General features: G+C 40.4%; 1 protein-coding gene across 2 annotated transcripts; it reads left to right on the top strand.

Moving 5' to 3' along the window:
- The first annotated feature begins 265 nt into the window (after nt 1-265).
- Nucleotides 266-27,791, top strand: CDC42EP3 (CDC42 effector protein 3). 2 transcript variants are annotated; one of them, XM_039718957.1, is made up of 2 exons: nt 266-539; nt 25,712-27,791. In XM_039718957.1, the coding sequence occupies exon 2, from the start codon at nt 25,977-25,979 to the stop codon at nt 26,736-26,738; it is 762 nt and encodes a 253-aa protein (XP_039574891.1). In that variant the 5' UTR covers nt 266-539; nt 25,712-25,976; the 3' UTR covers nt 26,739-27,791. The 2 variants fall into 2 exon arrangements, with proteins under 2 accessions (XP_039574891.1, XP_039574890.1); XM_039718956.1 differs by lacking the exon at nt 266-539 and adding an exon at nt 866-1,057.
- The last annotated feature ends 44 nt before the right edge of the window (nt 27,792-27,835 follow it).

Below are 27,835 nucleotides of genomic sequence, written 5' to 3'. Positions count from 1 at the left end.
TGCCAGGCACAGAGTGTTGAGTTCAGGTACCCGCCAACAGAAACCTTTGGGAGGATGTCACTGCGAGAGGTGAACCAGTGCCGGGGTCTCTATCTGGATTAACCAAAGAACTTGTAAGAAATAAAACATCAGCACAGTATTTATGGGCTTCCTAGTCAGTAAACTGCTGGACTGCCAACAGCTATTTTGAGCCCTTTCCCGTTCTGGGCAAGGCAGTTTCACTTGTATAAAACAGACGGGCAGGTGCCCTTAAATCTGTCATTAAAGGGCTCCTGGCCGGCGCTGAGTGGTCCGCGCCCCGCGCAGCAGCTCCGCGCCGCTCCCCGCTCCGGCCCCGCCGCCGCGCGGGAGGAGACGCCCCTGCGCCGCGCCGGCTCTCGCAGTATTTGCCGGTTACCTGCAAATCGCAGACCGCCGAGTCCTGAAAGCCCGAGCGCTCTTTAACAACGCGTAAATAATGGAGGACAGGCGGGATGAATGAGTGCGGCGGGCGGAGAGCGGGCTGAGCCTCACCCCTGACGGATCGGGGCGCCCAGGAGGTGAGGGGCAAGAGGGTTTGGGTGAAAAATCATTGGCTTTAAAGCACACCCCCGGAGCTGACCGTGCTCGGGGGACAGGGGGAAGGGGGGGTTGTCCACCCGAGCGCTTCACCGGGACACTACCAGGGTGTAGGGAGGGCCTCTCGGACTGTCCTCAACACCCCCACCCCCGCAAAACAGCTCAAAAATAAAGGTGTGGGGGGAACCCTTTATTGTTACTGTGGTTGTTCCCGGCCTCCCTGCCCGCCTCCCCGGCGGCGCTCCGCGGTGCCAGGATTTCCCTGCAGCCCGCCCTCCCCGCCCGCGGCGCCTCCTCCCCGCGGCAGCCGCTCGCCGCCCGCGGCCCCGCGCCGCGCCCCCGGCACACGGGGCGCCGCCGCCCGCGCACTGACAGACGCTCGCAGGTGCCGCGCTCGGCCCGAGTCGCGGAGGGGCGGCCCCGCTGCCCTCCCGGCTCCGCACCGGCGGCAGGGAGACAGCTCGGGCGGGAGGAGCGGCGCGGGAGCAGCGGCAGCGCCGTGAGTCGGGGAGCGGGCGCGGAGCGGGAGGGCCGCCACCGCCGGGCTGCGCTCCTGACCTGCGGAGCGGCGGCGGGGCCGCAGCGCGCACGCTCGGGGGGCTGGGAGGGAGGCTACGCGTTTCGGGGCAGCCAGAGAGAGTACCGATTAGTGTCCTTGTTTGGCTGCTCGCGAGGTTCATGCCCGAGCTGTCGCTTAGAAAGACTCGGGGTGCTTCTACATCACTGAAATTCCGAGCGGAAATTCGCCCCTGTATCGGCTTAAATTTCCATCCCAGTGTGTTTTGGCATACCTGATATTATGTCCTTGCCTTGGAGGCAGAAGGCATACCCAGCCTACACCCACCCCGAAACAGGCTGCGCTCCTTTTTGTGCGCTGTGTCCCCTTGCGCCGCGCCTTCCTGCGCGGGCTGAGAATGACCGTGCGCTTGAGTGCGCTGCTCCCTGCGCGGCTGGGGCTGCACCCAGGGCAGGCGCTGCGCTGGGGCAAGTCAGTACCCGGTGTGGTGCTGCTTGTCAAGCTAAGAGTTCAGGCTGGGCTGCTGATGAAGAAATGCGGGCTGTAGATTAATAGAAAGGACTTGATTTATTTTCAGTTGAAATTTAAAAGAGACCAAAATAGAGGAAGCAATTAATTTAGGACTTGCGTCACTGTAGATTGTTGCTATGTTTTAAAAATAGGAAGAAGTCTTATTATGAAATGTTTAATGTAACAAATACGATCTTGATCTCTTACTTTCCTTTGCAAAATATCGGGGCGGGGGGAGGCAAGGACTTATGCATAGACCATTAATTTCAGTTATATATAGGTTGTAAGGATGTAACATTGTTCAGGAAATTGTAGATGAAAAAAAATCAGAAGGTTTAAGGTATGAAAATCTAAAGATGAACAATTCTCTAGATGCACACTACCAGAAATCTTATAATCCATGTGCCGTGGCTCAGATGTTTAGAGGAATGACAGAGATACCAAAAAAGGCATCATGATACTCAGCGCAATTCTAGAAGCAGCATTTTCTCGTTCCCTACAGAAAAGGAAAGCACATTTCTGGAAACAAGAAGTGACAGATGTGGCATCTTGGCAGCTGGCTAAACATAAAAGCATGTATCAGCAGGTGATTTCTGTTGCAGGGATTTATTTTTAAAGTGTCTTGTACTGAAAGGCTTCAGTCTGTTTTAGCATCAGCAGTAAGATTTACTTGCACTCTGCGGTGTGTTACAAATAGTCTTTCAGCAGAAACATTCAGAAAAGCAAGAGAACTCCTATATTGGAGGCACTCCTTGCTTTGAACATTTGTTTTGCATTACAGCATGCGAAGGAGAGGAACTGAGCAGGTTCTTTGGTCGGTGGTTTAGTGTGGAAGGGAATGATTTTTCCTGGCCTCAGCATAAGCCAGCGGTGTCTGGGAAGGAAACAATAGGGCCTATCTTCTCCTTAGATTAAAGGTAATCACAGTTACTGTTGTCTGGGGAGCACCTTGCACATCCACAGAAGTAAAAGCCAGGCTGCAGAAACTACCTCTGCCCCTCTTCTGTGATTGGTAAAACCAGCCTGAATCACCAGGAGGTGGCCTGGGTGAGTTTTAGAAAAGAAAGAGATGAATATCACCTAAGAGGCAGCCCAGAGCCACTCTTTCCCTGAGGCAGCGGCAGCGTGGGTCTGCACCATCCCTGTTTGACTGCTGCGGCTAGATGTCACATTGACTTGAAAGAGGCATCCAAAACTGTTCCAAACCACTTGTATCAGCTTTACTGTAACCAACAAAAGCCACAGTTCATGGCAGAACATGCTTTGCTCTCAGCTTTTCATAATTAGGGAGGCTGCTTTGGTTTATAGTCTTCTGACCTAGATGGCTTCTTCTAGAAGAAATTCTGTCCTCTGCCCAAGTTTTGACAGATAGGGGAAGAAAAGGGAACTTGCATATAAAAGAATTTCTTTCTGCCATGCAGAATTTGCTGTCAGTTTCTTCTTTACTTCTTGCCAGTGAGACCGTGTGTGTCCCAGGGCCTAGCAATGCTCTCTGACCACTTCTTCATCTTCTTCCTCACCCTAGTTAACAGAATTGCTGTGCATCAGGTCACCTGATGCCTGTTTGGCCTTTCATATTGATGTAAAACACCACAGGCTTTCACCCTCCTCCATGCAAATTTTACTTTTTGGAAACAAACAAATAAAACCATCTATTCCCACCCCCCCCTCCTTATGATCATGTCAGAGTAAATATATTTTCTCAAGATCTGAACCATCTCATGGAGAACTCTCCTTCCCCCAGTGGTAAAACTGAACTAATTGGGTGGTCTGTACCTAAAAACCGAGGTATCTCCATGAGTGCAGTGCTTATAGGGAAGGCAGTTGGCTGAAGGTTGTTTGTTTGTTTGTTTGATAGCAAGGTGAATTTCCCTAATAACCTGAAGTCTGAACTAAAATGAGGATGTGGGAAGAATTGTGTTCGGCTGCTGGGTAGAGAGGACTGTTTTTGAATGGTTTCCTCTCCCTAAGAAGCAGACGGGTCAGTAGGCAGTGATAGTGGCTCGGGGGTGCTAAGGGATGTGTCTGGGTGGAGCAGTGAGAACAGAGTCCTGGCTCTTCTGCCGAGTTCAGAACATCCTGTGTGAAGCAGGATGGCAAAATAAGGTGCAACTACTTATGACCTCAAGTAAAGCTCATGCTGAAGAAGAGACACACTTCTAGTGCCGTGTTAAAATAAGAAAGATTTCTGGTTGACACATTCATGCAGATGAACATTACTTGCAATATTTTACACTGTTCTGTATTTACACTCATAATTGACATTCCTGATGTTATTGAGCAGCGATGTTGATGCAGCATGGTGACTGCTGGGAAGGTGAGTCTGATGGGAGCAGCTGGGACTGGCTGACACGACTGACTTCCTCATAGTTCAAGGGTTAAATCAAGACCCAGTAAAGCCTCAGGAAACACACTGCCAAGATAAAATGGGATGATTACAAGAGGACAGAGTTGGCTAGGGTGACAAGATGTATTTATACCTTTACTTAGTTTCATTGATATTTGTGGAATAAGTAGTCAAGTATAGAAACAAATATTTGTCTTATGGTTTTACCACTAGTCAAGTCTACAAGAGCACAGTTAGTCAATAATCTTTGTAAGCAACTGTAAGATTTTTCTTTTGAGAGGCTAGTGAACTGCTGAATGTATTTTACTCCTTTTTGTGTTGTGTTTTTGTCTTTTAAAGAGGAAGGGTAAGCCATTTGCAAGCCATTTACAGACTGAGCCTGCAGCCAAGTAGCACTTTTAGTGCCTGAAACTCTGAAAATGTGAGTCGTTTTTGAATGCTCATACTAGATTGTATGGGCATGATCTTAGTAGCTTTTAATGCAAGACCACTTTACTGAAAAGTATTTTTAGCACAAGTAATTTGAATTACAGTTATTCTTATCTTTGAAATTAGCGAGTGTTGCAATACTTTTAAAACTGATGACCTAGTATCTCATGAATGCCAGGGAGCCACATTAAGGGTTTCAACCCCCACTGTGTGTGGTAAAGCAACAACATACAACTTAACTATGTAAATGTTGTGTTCATGCTGTTTTTACTTGCACGGAATAATAGAGAAGAGCTCACCAAATCTGATACACTGCTTTGATTTCTATCATAAAGGTCAACGGGGAGCATGTTAGATAAGAAATTAAATGGACTGATACTGTGAGTTTTTGTACTGGGTCTCATTCTGAACGAGCTAAGTGAACTTTTCTATGATTACATATAAACAGCAGCTGACCTTTTGCAGAGATACAAGAGCTGATGACAAGCTGAGACTAGGTATGACTTGCTTAATCAGGTCTGCAAGCTTGTTTAGGTACATTTACATGGCAATTAATTTTTTTCAGTCATCTGTAAGAACTTTCTAAAAATAAATACTACTTCATATCTTTGCTTGGAAGATCTAAAATGTAGGGCTTGATGCCTTTTTTTTTCATCCCTTTGAAATACCAGGTGTTTCAAGTCCATTTCTCTGTTTTGCTATAGAAGCTTTATATGTATCTGAGGATTTGTGTTGTGCCTAAAACAGAGGAAACAGGTGTTCAGTCTTCATTCCAAATGTGGGTTTTTTTGCTTTATGAATATTAGGCACTAGCATAAAAATAGTAAATAAAAGCAAACTGTTAGTCTGAAATTTCCTTTTTTCCCCTCCCTGCTAAGAAATCTATACAGTATAACATTCAAGTCAAGCAAACCCAAAACTCTGGTAAAAGCAAGTTTTTCTGGTAAAAGCAAGTATCCACAAGTTGGCAAAAGCCTGTAGAAAATGGTGATACATAAGTGCATTAAGTCACTTATGGTCAATATATCACAATGGTGATATAGAACTGCATTAAGGTCATATTACTTTTCATAGCCCTCTTGCCTTATGTAGTATGTGGGGTGAATTAGGTGAGACATAGCAAAAAAATAAGATCTGTTTGAAATTCTGGGCTAAAGCTGAAGCCCCTGCTCTGTCTTAGTTTGGGTAGTGCAGATGATGATGGAATCAAATGATTCCACAAATAATATAATCTTGGGATTTTCTAACTTTGTGTTTGTAACCTTAGTGCTCTACATATGATATTTCTAATTATGGGGTTCATAATTCTCAGTGATACTCTGCAAGGAGGATCAAAGGTGCTTTGCTGCTACCACAGTCAGCATCTCTGAAGCCTTTCTGCAGAGAGGTTGTGAAACCAGCTCCCTAGCCAGCAGAGCTCTCAGTCACCATCCTCACCAGGAGAAATCCTAATCCCTGAAAGAGCATGAATAATAGATCCTAATGAAAAAGAAGCTAATGGATCTTACTGCTTTGATAAATACTTTCTCTGTTTCTCCTCTTCGAGTAAAGCTCCTTAAGCTCTTTATAAGAAGGTGGTATTCTCAAACTATGTGAGTAGGTCAGTTCCTGTGTAGTAGACAGTGTTTTCGTGCAGGTGTTTTTTCTAGTATTTGAGAGATGCACTAGTACCAAGTGATGTACAGGAATATAATGCTGATGTTGCTGGGGACTATTGTACTTATTGATATTCTTCCACTTTTTTGTTTATTTTTCTTATATTTCCTTTATATTCTTAATAAATATATGACAGCACTTATGACCTCTTCTCATTCAGAAAGCTTTTAAATTATACCCAAAAAATCAATACTTCAGTAATTTCAAACCTTAAAAATAACTTATGATGCCAGAACAATTTTTTTAAATGTTCTTTGTTCTAATACTTCCTAAATCTAACCTTTTAAATTTTATCCATCAGGATATTTTGATCAGGAGTAAGTTCCATTCTTTATTCTTTCTTATGTGTATCTCCAGTCCTACCTAAGTAAAGCCTGAATTGTGTATATTTACATACATCTTTTTTATGAAGGCCTATGTATCTTTTAGAAACCTCTAACTTTACTTTTTCAACTCAGTTAATATGGTTCAGTGCATATTTTGATTTAGTTAAATTCTGTTTATTTGTGAAATTGGGTAAATTAGATCTGAAACTGAAGCACACATTAGTCTAAGGTGTGGTGGACTTTTGGTGAATGTCCAAGGTGAATGTTTTGGTTTGTTTTTTCTTTCCTCTTCGCTGTGTTGAAGGTGCACACCATAAATGTCTTGTCCTCATTGTGACAGGATCTTTTCAAGGCACTCTTGCCACTGCTTTTAATGAAATTTTACAGGGGAATGGCCATCAATATTATTTTTTTGTATTTATTTGTGGATTATTTGATAAACTGTCTTTTTGGAACTAAAGCATCGTTTCAGTTTGGTCAAAATTTGTTCCCAGAGGATGGTTAGATCAGTATTCTCATGTTCAGATTTCAAATGATAGCCTAATCAGTTGAAATTTTATGAGGTCCATCCATGTCATTTGAACCATTAATGTGACTCATTGCTTTTTTGAGAGTACACGTGAATGTAACCACAAAGAATAAAAACAAAAGCATCCTTGAAACTGTAAGTTGCACATGCCACAGTGAGGGTGAAGAGAAAAGAAGGTGCAGGTTCTGCCTTTTGTCATGCCATGTAAAGGCCAGCCGTGCCATTTCTCCCCAGCACTGTGGTCCTTGCAAAGGCATTTTTCTTTGGCTTTTCCATGATTTGTCTCTATTCATCTGGAGGATGGTTTGTGGCTATGTAGTCTTTGGTGTTTCCCTTTGAAGGATACATTCATTGCTCCTCCAAATAATGTAAGGGCTTAACCCAATTTAAGGAAGGTGTGAACAGTAGGAGAACTACACTGTGAGTGAAAGAGGGACAAGGAAGGAGTAGTGCCATTAATTGTTCTGCATGTCAGATGCAGCTCAGTGTTTCTGCTCTGGATACCATAGATTACTGCTCTTGATCATGTGTAAGTGTGGGCTGTTCTGTGCTTGCTCATAGCTCCTGTAGTAGATGACCTTGGAATAATAACCATGGTTCATAAGAGGGCAAGATGTAATGATCTGGGGGTCTCTTCTGTTTGATTGGTTGAAAACCAGATGGGAATACAAAAGTGAAGAATGAGTAGCATGTCCATGCATAGGCTGTATATATGGCATACAGGAAAGTACTTTGCTTCAGTCCAAACAGTTGGAGTGGAAAGGTGAAATAGGAGGAAGGTGATGTTCACAGCAGCTACAATTCTGTTAATATTCCTTGCCCCAAAAGAAACAACAGCTGGAGAACTGTCTTCTGTGAGATTTTGTTGCTGTCATTTTATGTGTGTGTAATTCTTAATATACTGGATGCCTGGCTTGTGGTTAGGGGTGTGATGCTGCAGTAATACAAATTTGTAGTAATTCACTGCTCAGTTTGGTCATCCTGCCTAGAAGGCAGGGGTAGCATCCAGTCAGTTTGATGAAAGACTTAAATGAAAAGGTTTGCTCATTACTGTTAGCATTTCTGCTTAACTTGTTTCTTATTATTAACATGTAAAATAATCAGTGGCACGCAGAAGTCCTCAAGACTGAATAGAAAATCTGTTGTTAGGAACAAAGTGGACTGAGCAGATCAGTAATTTGTATGGCTGCTGCTCTCTTTTGCATGTCCCTCCCCACTTGCTTGCTGTGATTTTTGTGGAAAGAGAAGCTGTATTTCTTCTGGTTTTCTCTTCGTGTACCTTCAGGCAGTATGAATACCCATCTCAGCCTCTGGAGTCTTTCAGATAAGATCCCTGAGGTCAACAGCAAGGACAACAAAATAATCCATTTGATAGCAGTGGACTGTACAGCTCTCTTAAAAATGCATACTTCTGGTCCCAAAGAAAAAAAGTTAGAATAGCAAGAGTCCAAGAAAGATATTAATCTGTAGGAATTCCCAAAGGAATTTGTGAGGGCAGAAATAAAACCTGCCTCTCCAAATGGAAGTGCTGAATAATCATGCAATTTATGCTGTGGACAGTTACCACATTTTTGTCTGAGAATTAATTTCACTGTTAGTTGCAGTAGTTATTTTGCCTTGAGAGTACAACCATGCCTCTACCTTGGTAGAGAAATAAAAATTGGAAAAAAGGTATTTTGGGCATGGTATAACATTCTGATTACTGGGAGATGCTCTGACAGCTGTATAAGAGGAGATGACAGAATTGTTATCTAATGAAGCAACAACAGAGAAATTGGAAGCTTTTTGGCATTGCCTTTGGTATGAACAGTATATCCATTCAAGTGTACATTTTTAAGTGTATCCAAATAATCTCTGAAAATACAAATACATAATCTGCATGTAACTGAAAAATCTGCAAGGAAGGAAGCAGGCTTCAATGGCCAAATGAACAGTCTAAACATGCAAATTACTCCTGTTGCTAAATTCCAACCAATTTTCCTGCATCAAGCCTGTGTAAATGTCTTTGTTCCTTGCATCTATGAATAAGCCTTAATCCCTTCCCCACATCCACTGTCCTCCATCTCCTGGTTCCACATCTCTGGTTTTTATACAGATGTTCCATCACTGATCTGAGTTTGGGTTGATGGCTGTTCCTGCCAACTGAGTTGTTTGTGGGGATGGAGCAACATAAGCATGAGGGCTGATATTTTCAATAGAGTGGATTTCAGAAATTCTAGGTGTCAGACATTAAAGCTACTGAATCTTGTAAAAAATTATACACTTTAACACCTTGACATTCCCTTTCTTGGTAATTCAGAATGACAGGAGAAGAAGACACATTTAAAAGTAGAGAAGTGCCAGAGCCTGTTAGCAATGTTGTGGATTTTGATGGTTTGCGTATTCATAGGAGTAAAGGATGTTATGGTACAGCTGGGGAGTAGAATTAGATCATTTTGTTTTATCTCATTAGAGAAACAGTTTAAAAACTCTGGTTAAAATTCTCCCACCTCCTTCTAGTCCTCCCAATAAACAAACACATACAGATGGCTGCAGAAGAGGATAGAAAATGTTGAATGGCAGTGTCAGATATTGATAAACAACTCTGAAAATAAACCTTAAAATGAAAGCTTTCAAGACAGCTGAAGTGTAGGTGGATGTGTTAAAAAGGCATCATCTGAGAAATTGTGTGCATTCTTTCTGTAATAAAAGTGCTATCTGCAGAAGTAGGAGCACCTGCCTGTGTGTGTGTGTGTGTACATTTAAGATCCATGACTGAAATGGTGCCAGATGATTTTTCAGGTGCTCTGATTCAGTGTGTTCTTTCAATCCATCTGCTGAGGTAGCTGGCGGTAGTTACTGGGCTTTCTGAGTTTCAAAGTTTGTAGTTTTGGGATAAGTATCCTGAAAGTAAAAATATGGTCCCAGAGTCAAGTTTTGCAGTAGTAATAATACATAGGAGATGTGATTTGAAAATAAGTTACAGTTGTATTTTCAAATTCAAGAACTGTGTCAGTTTTTTTGAGTAGAAGTGAATGAAGCCACATCCAATTTTTTTAACTGTGCTTTTCTTCAAAACCGAGTATTTGTAGTTGGACATGGATTCCACTTGGTGATGGATCTTAGATACCCCTTTTGGACAGTTGTACTTTAAAATGTTAATTTTTATTGTTTGTTTTGAAGAGGCTAAGTTGCTGTGAAATGGGTGCCCTTCTGGTCGCAGTGTTGAAGGAAGAACAGCTTTTAAAGCTTGCAGATCTCAGACTGTTCATGGTGATTTGATGGGACAGAATTTATTTGGTTCTCCATGCGGGATTTGAAGTGGTGTCCATCACAGAGATCTACTTTTTTTTTTTCTTTCTGTTTTGTGCTGAAAGATCAGAACTTTTCAAACACAACAGTTTTGATGAGAGGTCTATTTTGATAACTTCCAGGGGATTTGCCCTTTCAACCTTCATAATCATCTTGATAGGCAAAGAAACACAATCTGTGGGCAGAAAAGCTCTAAAAATTTAGTGTGGCTTTACTGAGATAAAAATACTTTTCCAAATGCTTAATTCTTAAGAGAAATGCCATGAATTTAGGGGAATATACTGTTGATGTCTTGAATGATAAAGGTCAGACCAGACCGCTGGGAACATGTGTTATGGCAAGCTGTAGGCCTTTCCTGAATTGTTACCCAGTTTTGTGTCAGTATGACTTCTGGCTCTGCCTGAATTGTTTGAATTAGACAATAGTAATTTCTTAAAAAAAAACAAAAAAAACCAAATATTCAAATGACAGAGAATCTACCATAAGCCTAAATAAATTGTTCTTACTGTTCCAAAAATGTATGTTTTCCTTTGTGCTTGCTTTGACTAGCTGCAGTCTGGCAAACTGAAGCTAAATAGTTGGACTTTATGATCTTAAAGGTCTTTTCCAACCTTTCTATGCTTCTGTGAAAAGTAAGTGATAGTGTCAGTCTTGTGGCTTTGCTGGAACTTCCTTTTGTTTCATTGTATCCTCTTGGAATTGTGGCTACAGCAACTGGACATGGTAATGGCCAAATACAAAATTACTGGACCTCTCAGTGCTCTCTCATGCAGCAGGGAATTGCACTAGCCCCTTATGACTACAGCTCAAGAGGATGAGGTTAACTCTGGTTAACTCTTCTGACTTCTTATTTCTGTTTCTGAGCACAGTCTTCCTTCATAAAACTGTGGCCTTTGTGATTTAGTCTTCCATTTTAATCTTGAGCACATGACTTGGGCTGCTGTTAAAACTCAAGTGGCTTGCTGGTGTTCAGATACCAGCTTGAGGTGGTTTAACCTGGCAGGTAACTGAACGGCACACAGCTGCTTGCTCACTCCTTCCCCACCCAGTGGGATTTGAAGAGAATTGTGGGAAAAATAAGGTAAAATTCATAGGTTGGGATAAAGAGAGCTTAATAGGACAGAAAAGGAAGGGATAATCATAAAATAAGTAGAATATACAAAACAAGGGATGCACAGTGTAATTCCTCACCACCTGCTGACCAATGCCCAGCCAGCTCCTGAGCGGTGGTGCATGGCCACCTTTCCCCATAGTTTGTGTACTGACCATGATACCATATGCTATGGGACATCCCTTTGGACAGTGGGGGTCAGCTGTCCTGCCATGTCACCTCTCAGCTTCTCCCCAGCCTGCTCACTGCTGGGGTGGGGTGGGGTGAGAAGCTGAAAAGCCAGTGACTCTGTGTAAACACTACTTAGCAACATCCGAGCCATCAGTGTGTTATCAACATTATTCTCACCCTAAATCTAAAACACAGCACAACACTCTACCAGCTACCAGGATAAAAATTAACTCTATCCCAGCTGAAATCAGGACACAATTGATCAAGACCACTCCATCCCTCAATTTCATTATCTACCTGTTGATTTTTCCCCATAATTCTAAGTCTTCCAGTGCAGATCATTTTAAGATAGTTCTTGAACTGAAATGGGTCAATTGAAAGCAAAGAGTTTAAAGAGCACTCTCTAGTAATGCAGGCTGCAAGTCCTGCTGAGCAAAAAGCTCACACAACTCCAAATGCCCATAGAAAAAAAGCTACAATTTTATTTTGTGTCATTAGTCTGACTTGGGAGTGGCACTACCTTATAGGGCCTGCAAATGGAGAGAATCTCCTATGAAATCAGGCGTGTTAAGCTGCTGTGTAAGAATTCATAGGTGATTTGAGATTCCGTGACGGGGGAAAAAAAGAATATTTGTGATTTTCTGTGGATGTACTGGGCTAAAAGAAAAGTTGTGTATATTGCAAGTTGTCCTTCCATTGCACATGTACCAGTTTTGTATCTTGTCATATATTTAGTAAAGCAAGAGTTTTGATTCTGATCTGGTTTGCAATGTAGCCTCCAATAATTATACTGATTCAATTACTGTTGAAAGAGAAAAGATGTAAACTAGTGACTCAGAGAGTTATCGTAGTTGTTTTTAAAGCTATCAGCAAAGTGTTTGACTCAGGAGCAAATGGCAATTTGCAGGTATGTAGGAAATTACAGAATTTCAGTGGAAAGCTCAAGAAAAATATTTTGGCGTCTGATAAAACAAATACAAAAACTTCCTGTGTCTTCTGCATAAGAAAGGTAATTAGCAAGAGGTATTAAGGAAGTTTTATTATGTATTAGTCTTAATCAAATTCTAAAACAGCACTCTGTTGGATAATAAGTCACTGGGAGCATAATAGTCCAAATGCAAGTCAGATTAAGAGTCTCTGGATTTTTCAGGTATTCACAATTTTTTTGTTTTTAAAGTTGAGATTTTGCTTTAAGATGTAATGCTCTTTCAGCCTCTTGGCACCCTGGGTGAAATTGCCTGGCTTGTTTCAGACGGTTTGAAACACTCACTTTGGAGGTGTGAACTCAATCAGAGCCATTAATCTGGGAACCTGGTGACTATAAAAAGTTAACTGTTTTCCTGCAAGCTGCTAATGTGTTGTACTTGGAGAGTTGTAGTTTACTGACTAGGTGCAGGGTTTTTTTTTTTTTTGTTTTCATTGTTGTTCGCACCTTTTTCCTTTTCCCATGCTAAATTGTTTCTTCCCATTTTTGTCTTCTCAAGTGAATGGGTTATGGTCTTTCCAGGAATAGCAAAAGTTTAACAGCAGTATCTGGGGCTGGATTTTTGTTTAAGAAGATATATATTTAATTTGAATTATTGTAGGATTAACCCTTTTTAGTGCTGTGGTCTGAGAGAACAAACAAAACAACAACAAAATCCCATTTTACTCAAGTATGTGGTTTAACTTAGGAAGCCTATGACTATAGCAGTAGGGGTGTTGCTGAACTACTTTTTACATTGATCTTAGTAGCTGTTGGTGAACTATTTAATACTTTCCTGCAGTAAGGATTTCCTTGGGCTCCAAGGAAGAAGCCCAGGTATGCTGCCCACTGCTTCTGCAGCCAGAAGGGGCATACCTCTGGTGAATCCAGATTGGCAGGCATGTACAGAGGGAAAGATGGAATGCCACTTGGGTGATATCTTCCTTTTGGAAGTTACTGTGCATGTCTTGCTGGAACTGTTTCAGAGTCTTTCAGTTGTGGTATTTCTCTTCCTTCCCAAGGGAGCTATATCCATAGGGTCTATGGAACAGGCCGTACATTATCCAGTATTTTCTTCTGGTCCAGTACTGAAGCAGCAACACTGAGACATTGATACCCTCTTAAACTTCTTGAGTAGTGTCTCTGCTGTTGTGTAATTCAGGGAGTTATAGTTTGTTCCTTGCCTGTGTTTCCACAGATGCTATCTCTTGTAAAAGAATCATATGAACAAGAGAAGAGAGGCCCACATTATGCCTTAAATTAATGCAATCCTAATGCATTGTTACACTATTATATGTTGTGGGGATTTTTTGCTGGGTATGGTTTGGATTTGCACTCAGGACAAGGAAATTGACCTCAGTTTCTCTTCCTTTGCCTACAGTAAGAAAATCAGAAATACCTGTCCACTTATTTAGGTGGCTTGGTTTCTGACAATCTTTACATTGCTTTTGTTTTCTGAGTTGGTGTTGCAGTGTTTATTTTGTTGTTGTTGTGTTTTATTTTGCTTCTTTTCTGTTCTCCCCCAGCAGAAGTTTTTGTCAGCACTGTAGCTGTGTGCCCTGGACTCTAAAATGTGTCATCTTTTCTTAAATTTTTTGAAGAATGGTAAACCACACTAAGCAATGTAGTGCTCCTTCCATGGCTTGAATTTTGACTCCCTGGAGCTTGCAAGAACCATTAGAAATTTGCTTTAAATAGCCTGCAGTAAGGTAGCATTTCATCTTCCCTACTTATTAAAGGATTAAGTAAATAAATATGCCCTTTACATGGGAAAGTAGGTCCCAGAATTATGTTCTTTTATTTTTCTGCCTACACACCACTGCTCTCCATACCAGATGTATAAATTGGTACATGAAGGACTTGCAGCATGTGGTAACAGCTCGTTCTTGGTCAATACCGAGGTGCATCCATGCCCAAAGGGATTGCTACACCTCATTTCTGTGCTGCTAGAGTTGTATGAACAAGATGAACAGAGCTTTAACAGTCCAGCAGCAAGTGTCACAATGCAATATAAAGCCTTGTGTGCTCTGTTTCAGAACCAGCTTCTCTCAACTCTGAAGTAATTACTGCAACCTGGATAAAGTATAGGCTCAGTACACTTAGCTGGTATTGGTTTAGTCAGACCTAAACATAACTTTTGCCTTGTGCAACACTTTGCTACTCCCACCAGTTGCCCCCTTCTACTCTGTTTAATGTGAGGGGCAGAAGGGTGAGATTAGTAAATGGCGAGCTGAGGCATTACTAAAAAGACAGTTGTTAAATTTGGGTTGAATTTGGCTGTCAGACACCTGGTAAAGGTCTCCTCAGTATCCTGAGAGTGAAATGCCGCTGCTGATCTGTCTTAAATCTATGGACAGTGGTTTTGACAATGGATTATGTATGTAATGGTCAACTTCAGTCTCTCTGTTTTGATATCCCTTGTTGGAAGTATCTGGTGCTGAGGAGCGTGTTTAACACTTGGCATTTGTGAAGGAGTGAAAGGGACCTGCAAATGTAGGCTCCTAGCTCTGCTTTTGAGGGAGGAGGGAGGGAAAAGAGTTGTCTCGTTGACTTGATGATCTTAAAGGTCTTTTCCAACCCGAATGATTCTGTGATTCTGTCTGGCCTGTGAGGGCTGCAGAGAGGTGCAGCTGGGTGTTGGCATGTGTTACCTAATGTTTAGCCTAGTATCTGTTGAAATATCTGATTATTTTAGGGATTTTCATTAATGTGGGTTTTGGAACAAATTAAATGTGACCAAGATCCCAACAAGGATCTGAAATCTGTTTTCTGCCGAAGAAGTCTTTATACAAATGAGCAGCAGTTTCCATCATTAAGCACACGCTTCACTCGGGATGCTCAGCAGGGGAACATCGAGACCTAAGTTGCCTCATGCAGCGCTTTTCTTGTAAGGTGGGAGACATTTAAGCCCAATTTGTGCTTTGTCCCATCTGTATGTTCTTTTACAGCCTTTTTGGGGAGGTGGTAGTTTTACGGCAGTCTGAGTTCGGTGTGATCCTCTCCAACAGGTCCTTGCGTCTTGCGTGTGTTTAGATACTAAGTAGCAATCCTCCCAAGGATTTACAGGGTTTCAGAGGTGTGTGAGAGGGTTGGTTCAGGTGGGAGAAATCATCATAAAAGTTGTAACTTGCTTCTCGCAACAAAGGCAAGTTGTTTTGGCTGGTGTTACGCCACTGTGTTTGTCAGTGTCGATTTATGTCAGGCTTTAAATAGGATGCTCTGCAATAAGTTTGTGTTCTGGTAGTTTGTAATCCTTTCAGGCCAGCTAACATTAACGAGCGGCAGCATTGCTGTGGCTGGCTTTCTTTTGATCATGCACAGCCCCAGTCAGGAAATGGGTGAGGAGCGTGAGTCATGATTACATTACCCTAATGGGACTGCCCACTAGAAGTTTTCTTTTTGCCGCCAGTATGCCTTCCCTTGACACTGCTTCTGAAAACAAAACGTCCATTTTGGAGCACTTGGAAATATTGACCTTTGAACAGAGAGATTTATGTTCTCTTGCAGTCTCGAGGCAAAGCTCTAAGCAGGAGCCCCTACAGAGAGCTGAGAGAAAATGAATGTCTGCAAAATGCTTTTCCAGAAGTTTGCAAAGACAGGACTTGACTTGCAGTACACCGAGTCTGCTTGGGTTCACTGGATACAAGATGCTTCCCTGACCCATTTACTGATCCTCTCATGTTGCCTCACGTGCGAGCTTGAAGTCCAGTCTGTACCAGGGCTGTCATCTCATTCACCATTTGGCTTAAGCTTTGTCTTAGGTCTATACTTATCTTTTGAAATATGGCTACAATAATGCAAAGATAGGTGCTGAGTGCTAGCTGATGTAAACCCTGAGCGTTGAGAAGGTGGCTTTAGTGGGATTTGAGACAACAGTATTTTGGACAGTTTAATTAAATATGTGGGATTTAGAGTTTGAAAGAAATATCAGCAGCTAGTCAGTAAACTAGCTTTAGAACCAGATTGCCACTGTGCACTCTGAATATTCAGACAGTACACCTCTTTACAAGTGCTGAGTATATTAATTTCTTTCAAATTAGACTCATTTGCTCTGACCGGTTTTAAGAGCAGTGTGTGAAATACGACTATTGGCACAAAGTGTGAATTCACCCTGATACTACTTGATATATTCCAGAAAAAAAAGAAGTCTGATCAATTGAGTACAAAGCGATGCAAGGTATGAGAATGAAATGTCTTGGGAGGAAGGGGGGACCCCTTCCCTGCTGTCCAGTGTGGTGCATCCCTGTCAGCTGGGGCATGTTGCAGGTGTCACTGACAAGCTGCAGAGCAGCACCAGAATATGACATGTCTTCCAGTTGTCACTTATTCTTCCAGATTCTTACCCCTGCTCAAATGGTGCCTTCAAACAGTGGAGTTGTTTTGTTAGAAATAGAGTATAAACTCACTGTGAAGATGTAATTTCTGGGTTTTCCCTTTTGTTTCATATAAGGGTGATAAACCTTAGCTGTACTAACAATATACTTGAAACTGAACATAGATAACAAAATTTTAGAAGGCCTATTTACTCTGTGATTTCAGCTCCCTTTTTTAAAGTGGGCGTGAGTTGGACCAAAAAAGTAATTCAGTGAGGTGAAGCATTTCCTTTCTTCCATCTACCCCAACACCATCAAATTGCTCTCATCTTGATGACCATTCAACTCTCTGAAGGAGGCAGAGCTCCAACAGAGCACAAGATTCATCCTTCTTCTGTGTAATAAAAAAGTCCTGTGCAACTTGAGATTTTTCTGTATCTATATATCTCTACCTAATTGTTAGTCTTTGCTTATAGAGGGCTCCCTGGCTTTCAAGTTTGTTTTGAAACTAGTTTATCAGCCACTAAAGATGGTCAATACTTATTTAAACACTCTGAAAAATGAATAATAGAACTGGTGATTGTGATATGCCTATGTCACTTGTGTGTTTCAAGGAGATGATAAGGAGTATTTGACTTAGAGATGAAGCATATTTGAGAATTGAAGGTCAGGAGTTCATGGCAGGGTTTTGTGGGTTTGGTGGTTGAGGGGTTTTTTTTCTTGAAACCTTGCAGGATCCTTATATTTTAGATTGCCTTTTGTCAGTAGCTAGCAATTACGGAAATTTTAAGCTAAGGGTCTTTTCCAAAATTAGTATGAATATATTAAATAAAGTTAGAAAAACTTCAGTATGACAGCAGTCTTGGGAACCCTAAGACAGAAACAAGTGGAGCTACAAAGCCATTTTTGCATCAGGAGTGCATAAAGTCTAGATGTAATTCCATGGACATTTTTCCTTGCAGAAGAGACCGTTAAGGATTGCCCAGCCCTTCTGCCACAAATCCTTGCTTTCTAAGAGTGATGTCTCAAAAGATAGCTTAGCTATTGAAAGGACTTTTTACAGCAGAGAGTAACGGTCTCACGCCAAGCCTTGTGATTTTAGACCCCTTCCCTAGTTAGTTTTCACCTTGTTGTGTGCTGAACTGGCCTGTAAGGGGTCAAGTGTGTGCACACAGTAGGGGGGAAGGAGAGAATGCCTTTCTGACAGCAAGTTATATTGGGCTCGATCTCTCTTGAAGCACTGCCGTCGGGCAGCTGCAGCTGTTGCTAAGCCTGTCCTGTAAACTGAGTCAGTGGAGAGGACTGCGGCTGTGACCGGTTTGAAGTGTGACTTGTAGGTCCGTCTGTCTGCGAGGGGTACAAGGAACTGCCGTGCAGAACCAGGAACCGTCAAGGTGGAGTAAGGAATCCAAGGTGGGAACTTCTTAAACAGGCTTTGAAAGCAGAGTTGGGCTAAGGCACTACACCCTCTGTGTCAAAAGAGAAAGCCATCTATGCTAACCTGCTCAGAATCACCAAGGGTGTGGAGTGTGGATTCCTAATCCACTTAAATTGACCTGATGAGTGCTGGCTGACATCACAGGGGACAGTTGAGATTTCAAGCAGAGCAGTTTGCCAGGCTTTTAGGTGGCACGTCGGCTCAGGTTGGAGGAGTTCTTTTTTTGTCCCATTTCGTGTTTTTCCCTACGGCTGAAGAGAACCGATGGACAGGTTTTTAAGCCTGTCCATCTTGTGGCTTATGAGTTAATGGTACCCAGCTCTTTGCTCATCTGATGTGTGACTTTGTAGGAGGAGATGTGTGACTGTGCTTCAGCGTGCAGTCTGTTTGATGTAGCATAAGCTCACATTGGCTGGCTGCATTATATTAACGTGCTGTGCTGCACCTTGTACTGACATGCACCTCTGCCTAAATCTGCACGGGCTTGCGCTCATCCAGTTTTTGGAAGCCAATGAACTATATGCTATTAAATGCATGTGTGAATGTACCAGCCAACAAAGCTAAGGAGAAGGTAGTAAAGAGAGAGCTGTTTCAATCCATGAAGCTGAACAACAGAATACGATGCTCTTGTAAAATCCCTGTCTCTGGAGAAGAGGAGAAAAGAAAAGGTTTTTATTGTTCTAGAAAAGATGCTAACTTTTCAAAGCTCAAAGCAAGTTGTGATTTAAACCTGTTGAAAGGTAAAAAAAATTGCTTGATAAAATAGAGTGAGTTAATTAAAGTATTCTAGTGAGTGGTTATAAGCACAGTTGCAAAAACAGACTGTGTAAGGCATTTATTTTCTTATTGCATCACAAACAGATTTTAAAAATGTTAGTTCTCTACAGTGTTAACAAACATGTATTAAAAACATTTAGAATCTCAGAGTAAATGTCAAAAATAAGTCAGCATCAAAGAGGGATGTATTTCTACTGATAGAATGCAGAGATCTATTTATACAGTATGGGTTGCATAGTATTTTTATGAGCATCTCCCAAATAAGCACAAAATTGTTGTAGTACTAATTTGCAGGTGATAGATATTGGTGAAGAAGTATATTGGTGAGGGAGATGGAGAAAGCTCGACTGATTTATGGATTCACAGCTTGAGTACATTGAAATAAAATGTTTCTCTCTTTTGGAAGTATGGCATTGTGTTTTATCCTATAGAATGTAAATCCAGTTTATTTGCTGGAGAATGATAATTTGGAAAGCTTTTTAGCTTTCCTCACTTCAAGAAAAGGAGTAGAGTCTTACTGGACAAACAGTGTAACTTGAGCACCGCCCCTGGCTGTGCTGCCAAAATTTGTTGCTTCAATTGATATATTTGTATATCGATCCTAAAAAAAAAACTCAAATGGAGATGCCCACTCTGAACCAATAAAAGGCAAGGATAACAAATTCTACTTTTTCCAGTATAGTTTATTCTGCTTGGAGAACTTGTTTTTGTTATACCAGCACAAAAATTCTTAAATGGTTTGTAATATAATTCTACCCTGTAAATACAGGAAAATTCCTGTTGTAAGAGAGTGAGAATAAGAGCAGAAGTATGATCTTGTTTATAAACAAGGCAGTGGTAATGGGAAGAAAGAAGTGATTTTTATCTTCATATATGCTGTTAGGGAGAATTATATTGTCACTAATTCTGATTTGCTTGGAAAACAACGTTGAAAAATTGGAGGTGGTTCAAAAGAGAGAGAGGGAGAGATACCAGAAGGCTTAAAATTATTCCCCCACTATCACCACATGAGGAATTCCCCCTGTTCACTTTGTTCAAAAAGGATGACTGCGAAACAACTTGGTTAGTGTTCAAGTACCATAACAAGGATGAAGGTTTCTGGTTGATAAAGAGCATTTGTAATCTCAGACTGATAAAGAACAAAATAATAAGTGGAGATTGAGGCCAGTTGCTCATATTAGACCTCTTTTTTTTTTCCTCTTCCCCTCCAAACCAGGTTTGCTCTCCTTTGTTTCTTTTTCTTACAAGCTAAAATAAAAACTCTTAGATTAATTACTTCGTTCATTTCCTTATAATATACAAGTACTTTAATGGTTTAAAATTAGTTGAAAGTGTTCTCTGCTTTGGTTAACATGATTTACATGAGGTCAGTCTCTTTGAAAGAGTGCGAAGCAGGGTGGCAAGAGTTAAAGGAGTCAACAAAAATTAAAAATCAAGAACTCGTTTTTCCTTTGTTTATGAATCTGGGTTTTAGGGAGGGGGGGGGAAACAGGAGAGTGCTGGAGAAATAGAAGATACCTGTTGAGAAAGACACTGTATGCAGCCTGTCCCTTCTGTGCTTACACTTAGTGGCAATTAATGCTTCTTCAAGTGGACAACTCACAGCTGGTGTACTACTTGTCTTTGATTTATGTGGGGGAAAAAAGTTTTATAGCAAGGGAAGTCAAAATATATCCTTATATGTTTTTTTGCCTTTTAATTTTTAATTTCTTTTAAAATTTCTCCATAGCTAGAATAGATAAAATAATTTATTCTATTAATCAGGACCCAACTTAATAATTTATTCTATTAATTGGAACAGGGAACACTTTAGGTGCATATTCTCTGATAACTGACCTCTGTGAAGTAAAGTAATGAATGTAGTCTGCATGTATGGGGAATTTTAAGAGAAGGGTGGACAAACACCTTCACAGCTAGCACATGGCATCTCTGTCTTTTCAGGGCAATGTAGAAATTAATCAGCTGTGCCATAGAGTCAGGTTCTCTCTTGACCTGTGCTTCTGTAGCTGTGGGAATGATTTGGGAATTTTTTTTTTTTTTCATTTTCTAAATAATGTAGGTGACAGCACAATGAAATGGGTAAGAATTGATCAGGAGAGTGAGTTGAGTGCAGTTGAAAATTAGTTGAACTGAAGTGTGTTTAGCCTGATTGTTTTTATAAAGTAATTAGATCTGTAACTTTAATCAGGAAGGTGCCAATTTGTTGATGAAAGGAGAAGCAAAGGAGACAAGGACTTCTAAACTGATCAAGGGAAGTTGACTTAATACAGATGAATTCAAAGGCTGTACCTCTTATAAACGATGTAAATTTAGATAAACAGGCTGGAGGGAGAAGTGTTAGCACCTGATATGGTTTAAGCTACTTAGAAGGTAGTGGCTTTATAAGGGGAAAGCTAGTGCCATGGTCTAGAAGTGGACAGACTTGTGGCCTCTTGTCTTCAGATTCTGGTGGTTAATAAGGACACCTGAGTCCCCAGAAACACGAGAGGTAAGCTCTGTGGTGCATCATCTGATGCTTTTCTTGTACCTGAGGTTAACTGGGAGTGTGTTTCACTAGCATTCAGAACTGTGACTGCATGAATTAAGGCCCCTGTTATAAAACCAATAAAAATATGTTTTACACTTGATGCTGTTTCAGACATAGTGAAAGTAAAAGCATTGACCAGGATGTTCTTAAGAGTTTGTTTGTACTGCTGAAAGGTACTGATAGCTAAAATCTAAAATGAAGCCCTAAAGTCTAATTCTTCTATGCTTGCAGATACTTCATCATGTAGAAAAGTTGCAGCTGCTTGTTGCTTAGTTTATGTCTGCCTTTTGCTGTGTTACTCTGCTTTCATTTGGATATTTAGATAATGTACAGACTCAGTTTTCTCTAACTGACTTGCTCCCCAAGGTAATTCAATTATATTTTAAATTATGCTTTGGAAAGGCCTTTCTCTGAGCTTCATGTGCTTCTAGTCCGTGATGCGTAAAGGCAGAGCCTTTGCAAAGGATTGCCCTGTAGAAAGCTCAGAGGCCTCCCAGCAGACTCAGTTGCTTCTGGCTCTGCTCTGTGGAAATGTGGTTTTCTTTCTCTAATTTCTTTGCTAAAGTATCTAGGTCTCTTGGGATGTGTGCACAAGTAAAAGTTTTCACATTGACCCTTATTTGTCTCTGGCTTTGCAAGTTGAGCTGTTGAGATATTTGCTGATAGTCTGTCTTTTTAAAATGGACCATGGAATAAGCTAAGGCATCCATGGAAAACTTTGAGCTGTGTGGAAGGTGATGATTGCTGAGTGGACAGAAGGCGGATTGAGAAGCACCTCTAAAAATATTAGTCTCTCTTACCAGGCAAAATACTTATATGAGAGTGTGAAGTGATAGGAATGAAAATGAGCAAGCACTACAGCCAAACGAAAACTTTAATTTTCACTGGGCTGAAATTCCTCTGGTTTGGCTCATGCTTGGATCTTGTTAGGATAGGGTATATCTTTTCAACTGGAATGAAAACCCTTTCATGTTGTTTTTCTCTTAAATTAAGGTCTTCCACTGTAGGCTGGCAGTCCAGGATTGCAGGCTTCTGGTTTTCTGGTAATTTCTCATTCAGCTTTCCAATTTAGCTATACAATCACTTAGTTACTGAGCTGAAATTAGTCAAAACAAGAGACTCTTCTAGCAGTAAGATCAGAAAAAGGTCTCATTTAAAGACAAGGAGAAATTTATTGTGTAGCATGATATCTAGATTGCATTGTGTTGTGTCCCTTCTCTTAGCCCGTGTGCACTTGAGATTCCATTAAATCTTGTGGAGTGCAGGGAGTGTGTTAAGACCCTTGTGAAAATTTTGTGGACTGGTTTTTTTGTCTTCTAGGATTTGAGCTGGAGACTTAGTCTTGTTAGTTTTTTTTTTTCATTTGCCTTATTTTGATTTATATTTTTTTTCTAACTAAAAAAACTACTATATATATGTGTGTGTATGTATACTATATGTTAAATATTGATATGGGTTCTTTCTTATTTAATTGTAAATTAAGTATGAATAAAAATAGTATTGTAGACTTAGTATTTCAGATTTATTTGTTTGAAGTAGCTAAAAATCTGCACTCCTTTAGGCAGTAGTTGACAAAGAGTACAGGTATGCAGAAACAAAATAAAATTGCTCTGAAGCTATTGTTGTACATGGAAGGCCTGTCCATTGAGAAGAGAGCCCTTTTATTTAAAAGGTGTAGTTGGCAGATTTCCAAAACTTGTGGGTGCTGAAATCTGCATTAAGAGTAGCCTTTGTTTTCAGCAGAGAAAATGGTGCTTGCACTAAGCATGTATTTCTTCTCTTTAAATGTAAAGCCTCTTGCACTGGCCAAATGGAAGGCAAGGCCTTCACAATGAAAGGGACTGCTCTAAAGAGGAGGTTTATAATTCTTGATAGTGGAGTCTCTTGCAGCATCATCTCAGGTAGTGTGGGTTTACACTGCCCCTTACTGGGGCTGTCTCGTAGTGCAAGAACTGAAGGAGATTTGGATATCCAAAAGTTTGTACTGCGTTCAGAGTTTTTGTATTTTTTTCCCCCTGAGCGATGAGCTAAATAAAATATAGTGCTTTTCTTGTATGTCAAAATGGCTATTTATACTGGGAGTTATTTTACATTTTCTTTTTAGTATTTCCTGATGTTCAGATGTTTCATTGTGACCTTCAGGTTTTTTTTAAACCTCCCTGTGGAATTTGGTTATAATGGTTTTTGATACAGATCCTAAGTGGTGGAAGCCATGAAAGCTTTGAATGAACTATCATTTGTCTTTCGTTTTTTAGCTAGTGACCAACAGGCATGACTTTGGACTACATTATCATTATATTGTCATTCATTCAAATTAAAAGACCTTAAAGAATGAGAAATTAAAATCAGAGACAATTTGGCCTGTTATTTCTAGGAAGTGAGATAGAGCTCAGTCCACTAGATAACTGTAAATCAACCTCACCATTCATCTTTGTTTGATAATAGTCTTCTCTGTAGAGTTGAGCACATTTTGTTTAGTTAAATGGGTTGCTTGGGCAGAGTAATAAACGGGGGGGAACAATGCAGTGAATTTTAGACTTTAAAACTGCAAGGTTGATTTGACTAATTTGTTCTGTTCCCATTGCAGGTGGCACACGTAGAGATCTTATTTAGGAGTTACTTTTGTATCTTGCAGTACTGTAATGGAGTAATGTGAATCTCCTAGTATATTGCAGATCCTAATGAATTACTATTGTTGTATAGAAGGAAGCTTTGAAATGCTTTTAATTGATTGATGCAATCAATTGTACTTTCAAAATTGACGTTGAAAGTATAAAATGCCCTCGTAAATTTTTGAACTTATTTTGTATTTCAACTTTAACCTGTTTACATCTGATATATTTTGTGGGGGAGGGTTCTTCAACATTATCAAAATGCAGTAGATACCTGGTGGGAATCAAAAAACCAAAGCACTGACCTGGCTAGACTCCCAGTTCCCCTTGTGATGCAGAGTTAAGTACCCAGCTGTAGGAACTAATTACTGTGGTTAAACGATTTGCTAAAATGCCTGAATGCTTCTTGACATCCTGGGTGTGTAGCCATACAGTGCTAAGTTTCAAACCTGGTGATTCGTACTGGGCTTAATTTGGTGAAGGAAAAACCCTGCCAAGGCATAAGTAAAAGGCAGCAAAAGTAGCCCTTGTTACAGCCAGCTTCCCTCCTCTTATGGTGCAGAGCAGTCCTGTTGTGTAATCTCCTTTGCACAGTGGGGGTGGTGATGGACAAAGGGTGAGGGATTTGTAGCTGAGTGTTCTAATGAGATGGGCGATCTGTGGTGCATGGACGTAATAGAAGAATGTATAAAAATGTCCAGGAGAAAAAATACATTCATTCTGAGAGTGTCCAAGGGTTAGGAACTAACATTATAAGAAAGAAATATACCATTAAACTATTAAAGAAGAGTGTTTTTCAATAGCTTTTTGACTTAGTAGCCTGTTAGCCCTTGTTAGCTGTATCAGGCCTTTCAAAGACCACATTCTAGCAGGACAGCACGGTTTGCAAAGGCTGTTAAAACTGGTTGCACAGAGCAACTCTAAATCACTGTGGCCTCATGGTCTGCATAATTCATGAGATAATCTATAACTAATTGCTGTGAAGAATTCATGTAGCCTAAAGAATATAGTCACAAGAATCAGTCTCCTCTAAAGCATGTGAGTTTGGATGTTCCTAACAAATTATAAAAACCTGGAAGAGCTCTTTTTTCTAGTTCCTAGAACTATTTGTTTAAATGGGCACAATTACTGGAAATGTTACAATTTGTGAGTGTTCCACCACTAACTGGAAGTATCTGAATGCTAATCTGATTACCCAGTTATCTAAATCAAGGGAGTCTAGTCCATATTGAAAACAGTTTTCTGAATGACTGTCAGTCTTCCTGGATCTACCAAAAACTTAATGTTTTTTAATGTTATAAATGTGTTTCTGCATGTGCTCTTAAATGTCAGCATTTTGAATGCCATAATAAGGAGAAGAAAGATTAAGATAATGATACTTATCAAATGAGTTGTGCTCAGCAACTGTGTCTAAAAAGTCTGACTTCTAAAAAAGCTATGGAGTCAGAGAAAGGTTAGGTGGCCCTTGTTAATCTGAACTCTTTTATCTTGCCTAATGAAGAGAAGCAACATCATAAAGCTAATCTGCAGGCTGGAACTGTCAGTACCATTACTAATTTTGGGGTTTGGTAAAGACAAGATTGAATGAACCATGAAAAATAAATTAATGATAACCTGATTTTGTATCCCATGCAGGTTTTCTCAAGCTGAGGAATTCGCGGGGCATTTGGTTGGTACCTGGCTCCAAAACCTGCGTTCTACCTTGTGAAGAGCTGATGTGGGAGACATTTACCTTCACAGTTCTCTGTATCAGAAGAATAAGACTTTGTGTGCAAGAGTGGTTCAAAATGACAATGTAAATTGCTAACACTGAAGGTATCCTGAGAAGAACTGGCTTTGTAAGAGGCTTCTCCTTCCCTAACCTTTTTTTAAACTACTTCTCTCAGAAACTACAAGCAAAATGCCAGCCAAGACACCCATCTACCTGAAAGCTGCTAACAATAAGAAAGGGAAGAAATTCAAACTAAGGGATATCTTATCTCCTGATATGATCAGTCCTCCACTTGGAGATTTTCGTCATACCATACACATTGGAAAAGAGGGACAGCATGATGTTTTTGGAGACATCTCGTTTTTGCAGGGCAACTATGAGCTGTTGCCTGGAAATGAAGGTGAAACCAGAGTTAGCCAGTCTGGTATCCACAATGAATTCTTAAGGGCAAACAGCACTTCTGAATCCATGTTTACAGAAACTCCATCACCAGTGCTCAAAAATGCTATTTCCCTTCCTGCCATTGGGGGTTCTCAAGCCCTTACATTGCCTTTATTGTCACCAGTGACATTTAATTCAAAGCAAGAATCCATCAGGTCATCCAGAAATCCGAGGCTTAGCTGTGAGCCAGTAATAGAAGAAAAACTGCAGGAGAAAGGTAAAGAGATGGAGGATGAAGAAACATACAAAGATGACATATGGGAGCAAAATGGTTCTTCTTCACATTTTACCAACGGTAGCGACAGTCACTCATCCAGCTTTTCTGAACGATGCACTGATTGGCAAACAGTTGATTTACTGGATGACAGTCGGCTTTCATGTGAACTAACCAAGACTAAGTCAGAGGAATCCCTTTCAGATCTTGCAGGCTCTCTTCTCTCATTACAACTTGACTTGGGGCCCTCACTATTGGATGAGGTCCTCAATGTAATGGACAAGAATAAATCTTAGAACTGGTACTCCCTTGCTTCTTTATAAGTGATTCACTTAAAAACAAACAAAAGACCACAGTTCAAAAGAAGATGCTTAAAAATGAGCTGTATTTGCAGTTGTATGATGAGTTTTCTAAAAATATTCTTAAAATACTATTTTTTTACCTATTGTTTTTCATGATTTTTATTACACTAAATTCTCATATCAGAAAGGTAAATTTTAATAATCAGTTCCAGCAAATATAAAATGTTTGAAGTACCAGTATTAATGATCAGAAACTTAAGAAACAGCATTTGAGGATGATACTGATTGTGGCATTTACTTACTTCACTTCTACAGGCTTCTGAATATGGGATAATCTCTTAATGTCAGAAAGGAGACTGATACTAATTATTCACTTTTATAAATTATTACAATATCACTTTACATGTAGGCCTCTTTCTAGAACCTTGTGTTTGAGGGTTTTTCATCCTTTTCCATAGTACCATTTCTGTTATAAATTCACCATAACTACTTCCTTGGTCTTATACTACCACTCTGAGTTCAGATGTGAGCAGTTTGAAGGCTTTTTCAGCTTGAATACCTGGTCCAGAGTCTCAGCTGTTTTAAATGAGTATGCACAAATTTACACAAGTTGAGGCTTGGGCCTGACATTGTATATGAAATGTTATGTTGTAAACAGGTGACACATGCAAGATATTATGGTTAAATTATTTTAAAAGTTGAAATATATTTTCTGTGTGCATATTGGCTTTTTATTGCAGAGCCTACACATACAGTATCTCATCAAAATATTTGCTTGGCATTATTGGTGCTCTTCTGAAAACTGTATATTTGTGTGTTTGAAGAGAAATATGTATTAATAGTCCTTGCTTTTTTCTTCATTTATTTCCACAACATGCTTAAACTTGCAACTGGTTATTTTACTTTTTGAAGAAGGCACTGGTTATTCACAATGCTAGTGATGTGTGCAGCAACAGCCAATGTTTGCAAAATGTGGATCCTTCAATACAGTACTTACATGGATTGCATAAACCTTGTGCAATACAATAAAAAACCCCTTTAAATCGCTGTGTGTTTGTGATTCACTACACAGCCTCACCAAAACACAAAGT

Source organism: Passer montanus, unplaced genomic scaffold, assembly GCF_014805655.1.
Source record: "Passer montanus isolate IOZ18808 unplaced genomic scaffold, ASM1480565v1 scaffold40, whole genome shotgun sequence".
NCBI lineage: Eukaryota > Metazoa > Chordata > Aves > Passeriformes > Passeridae > Passer > Passer montanus.
Note: the sequence above shows the minus strand (reverse complement) of the source record. Positions and strands in the feature narration are given on the sequence as shown.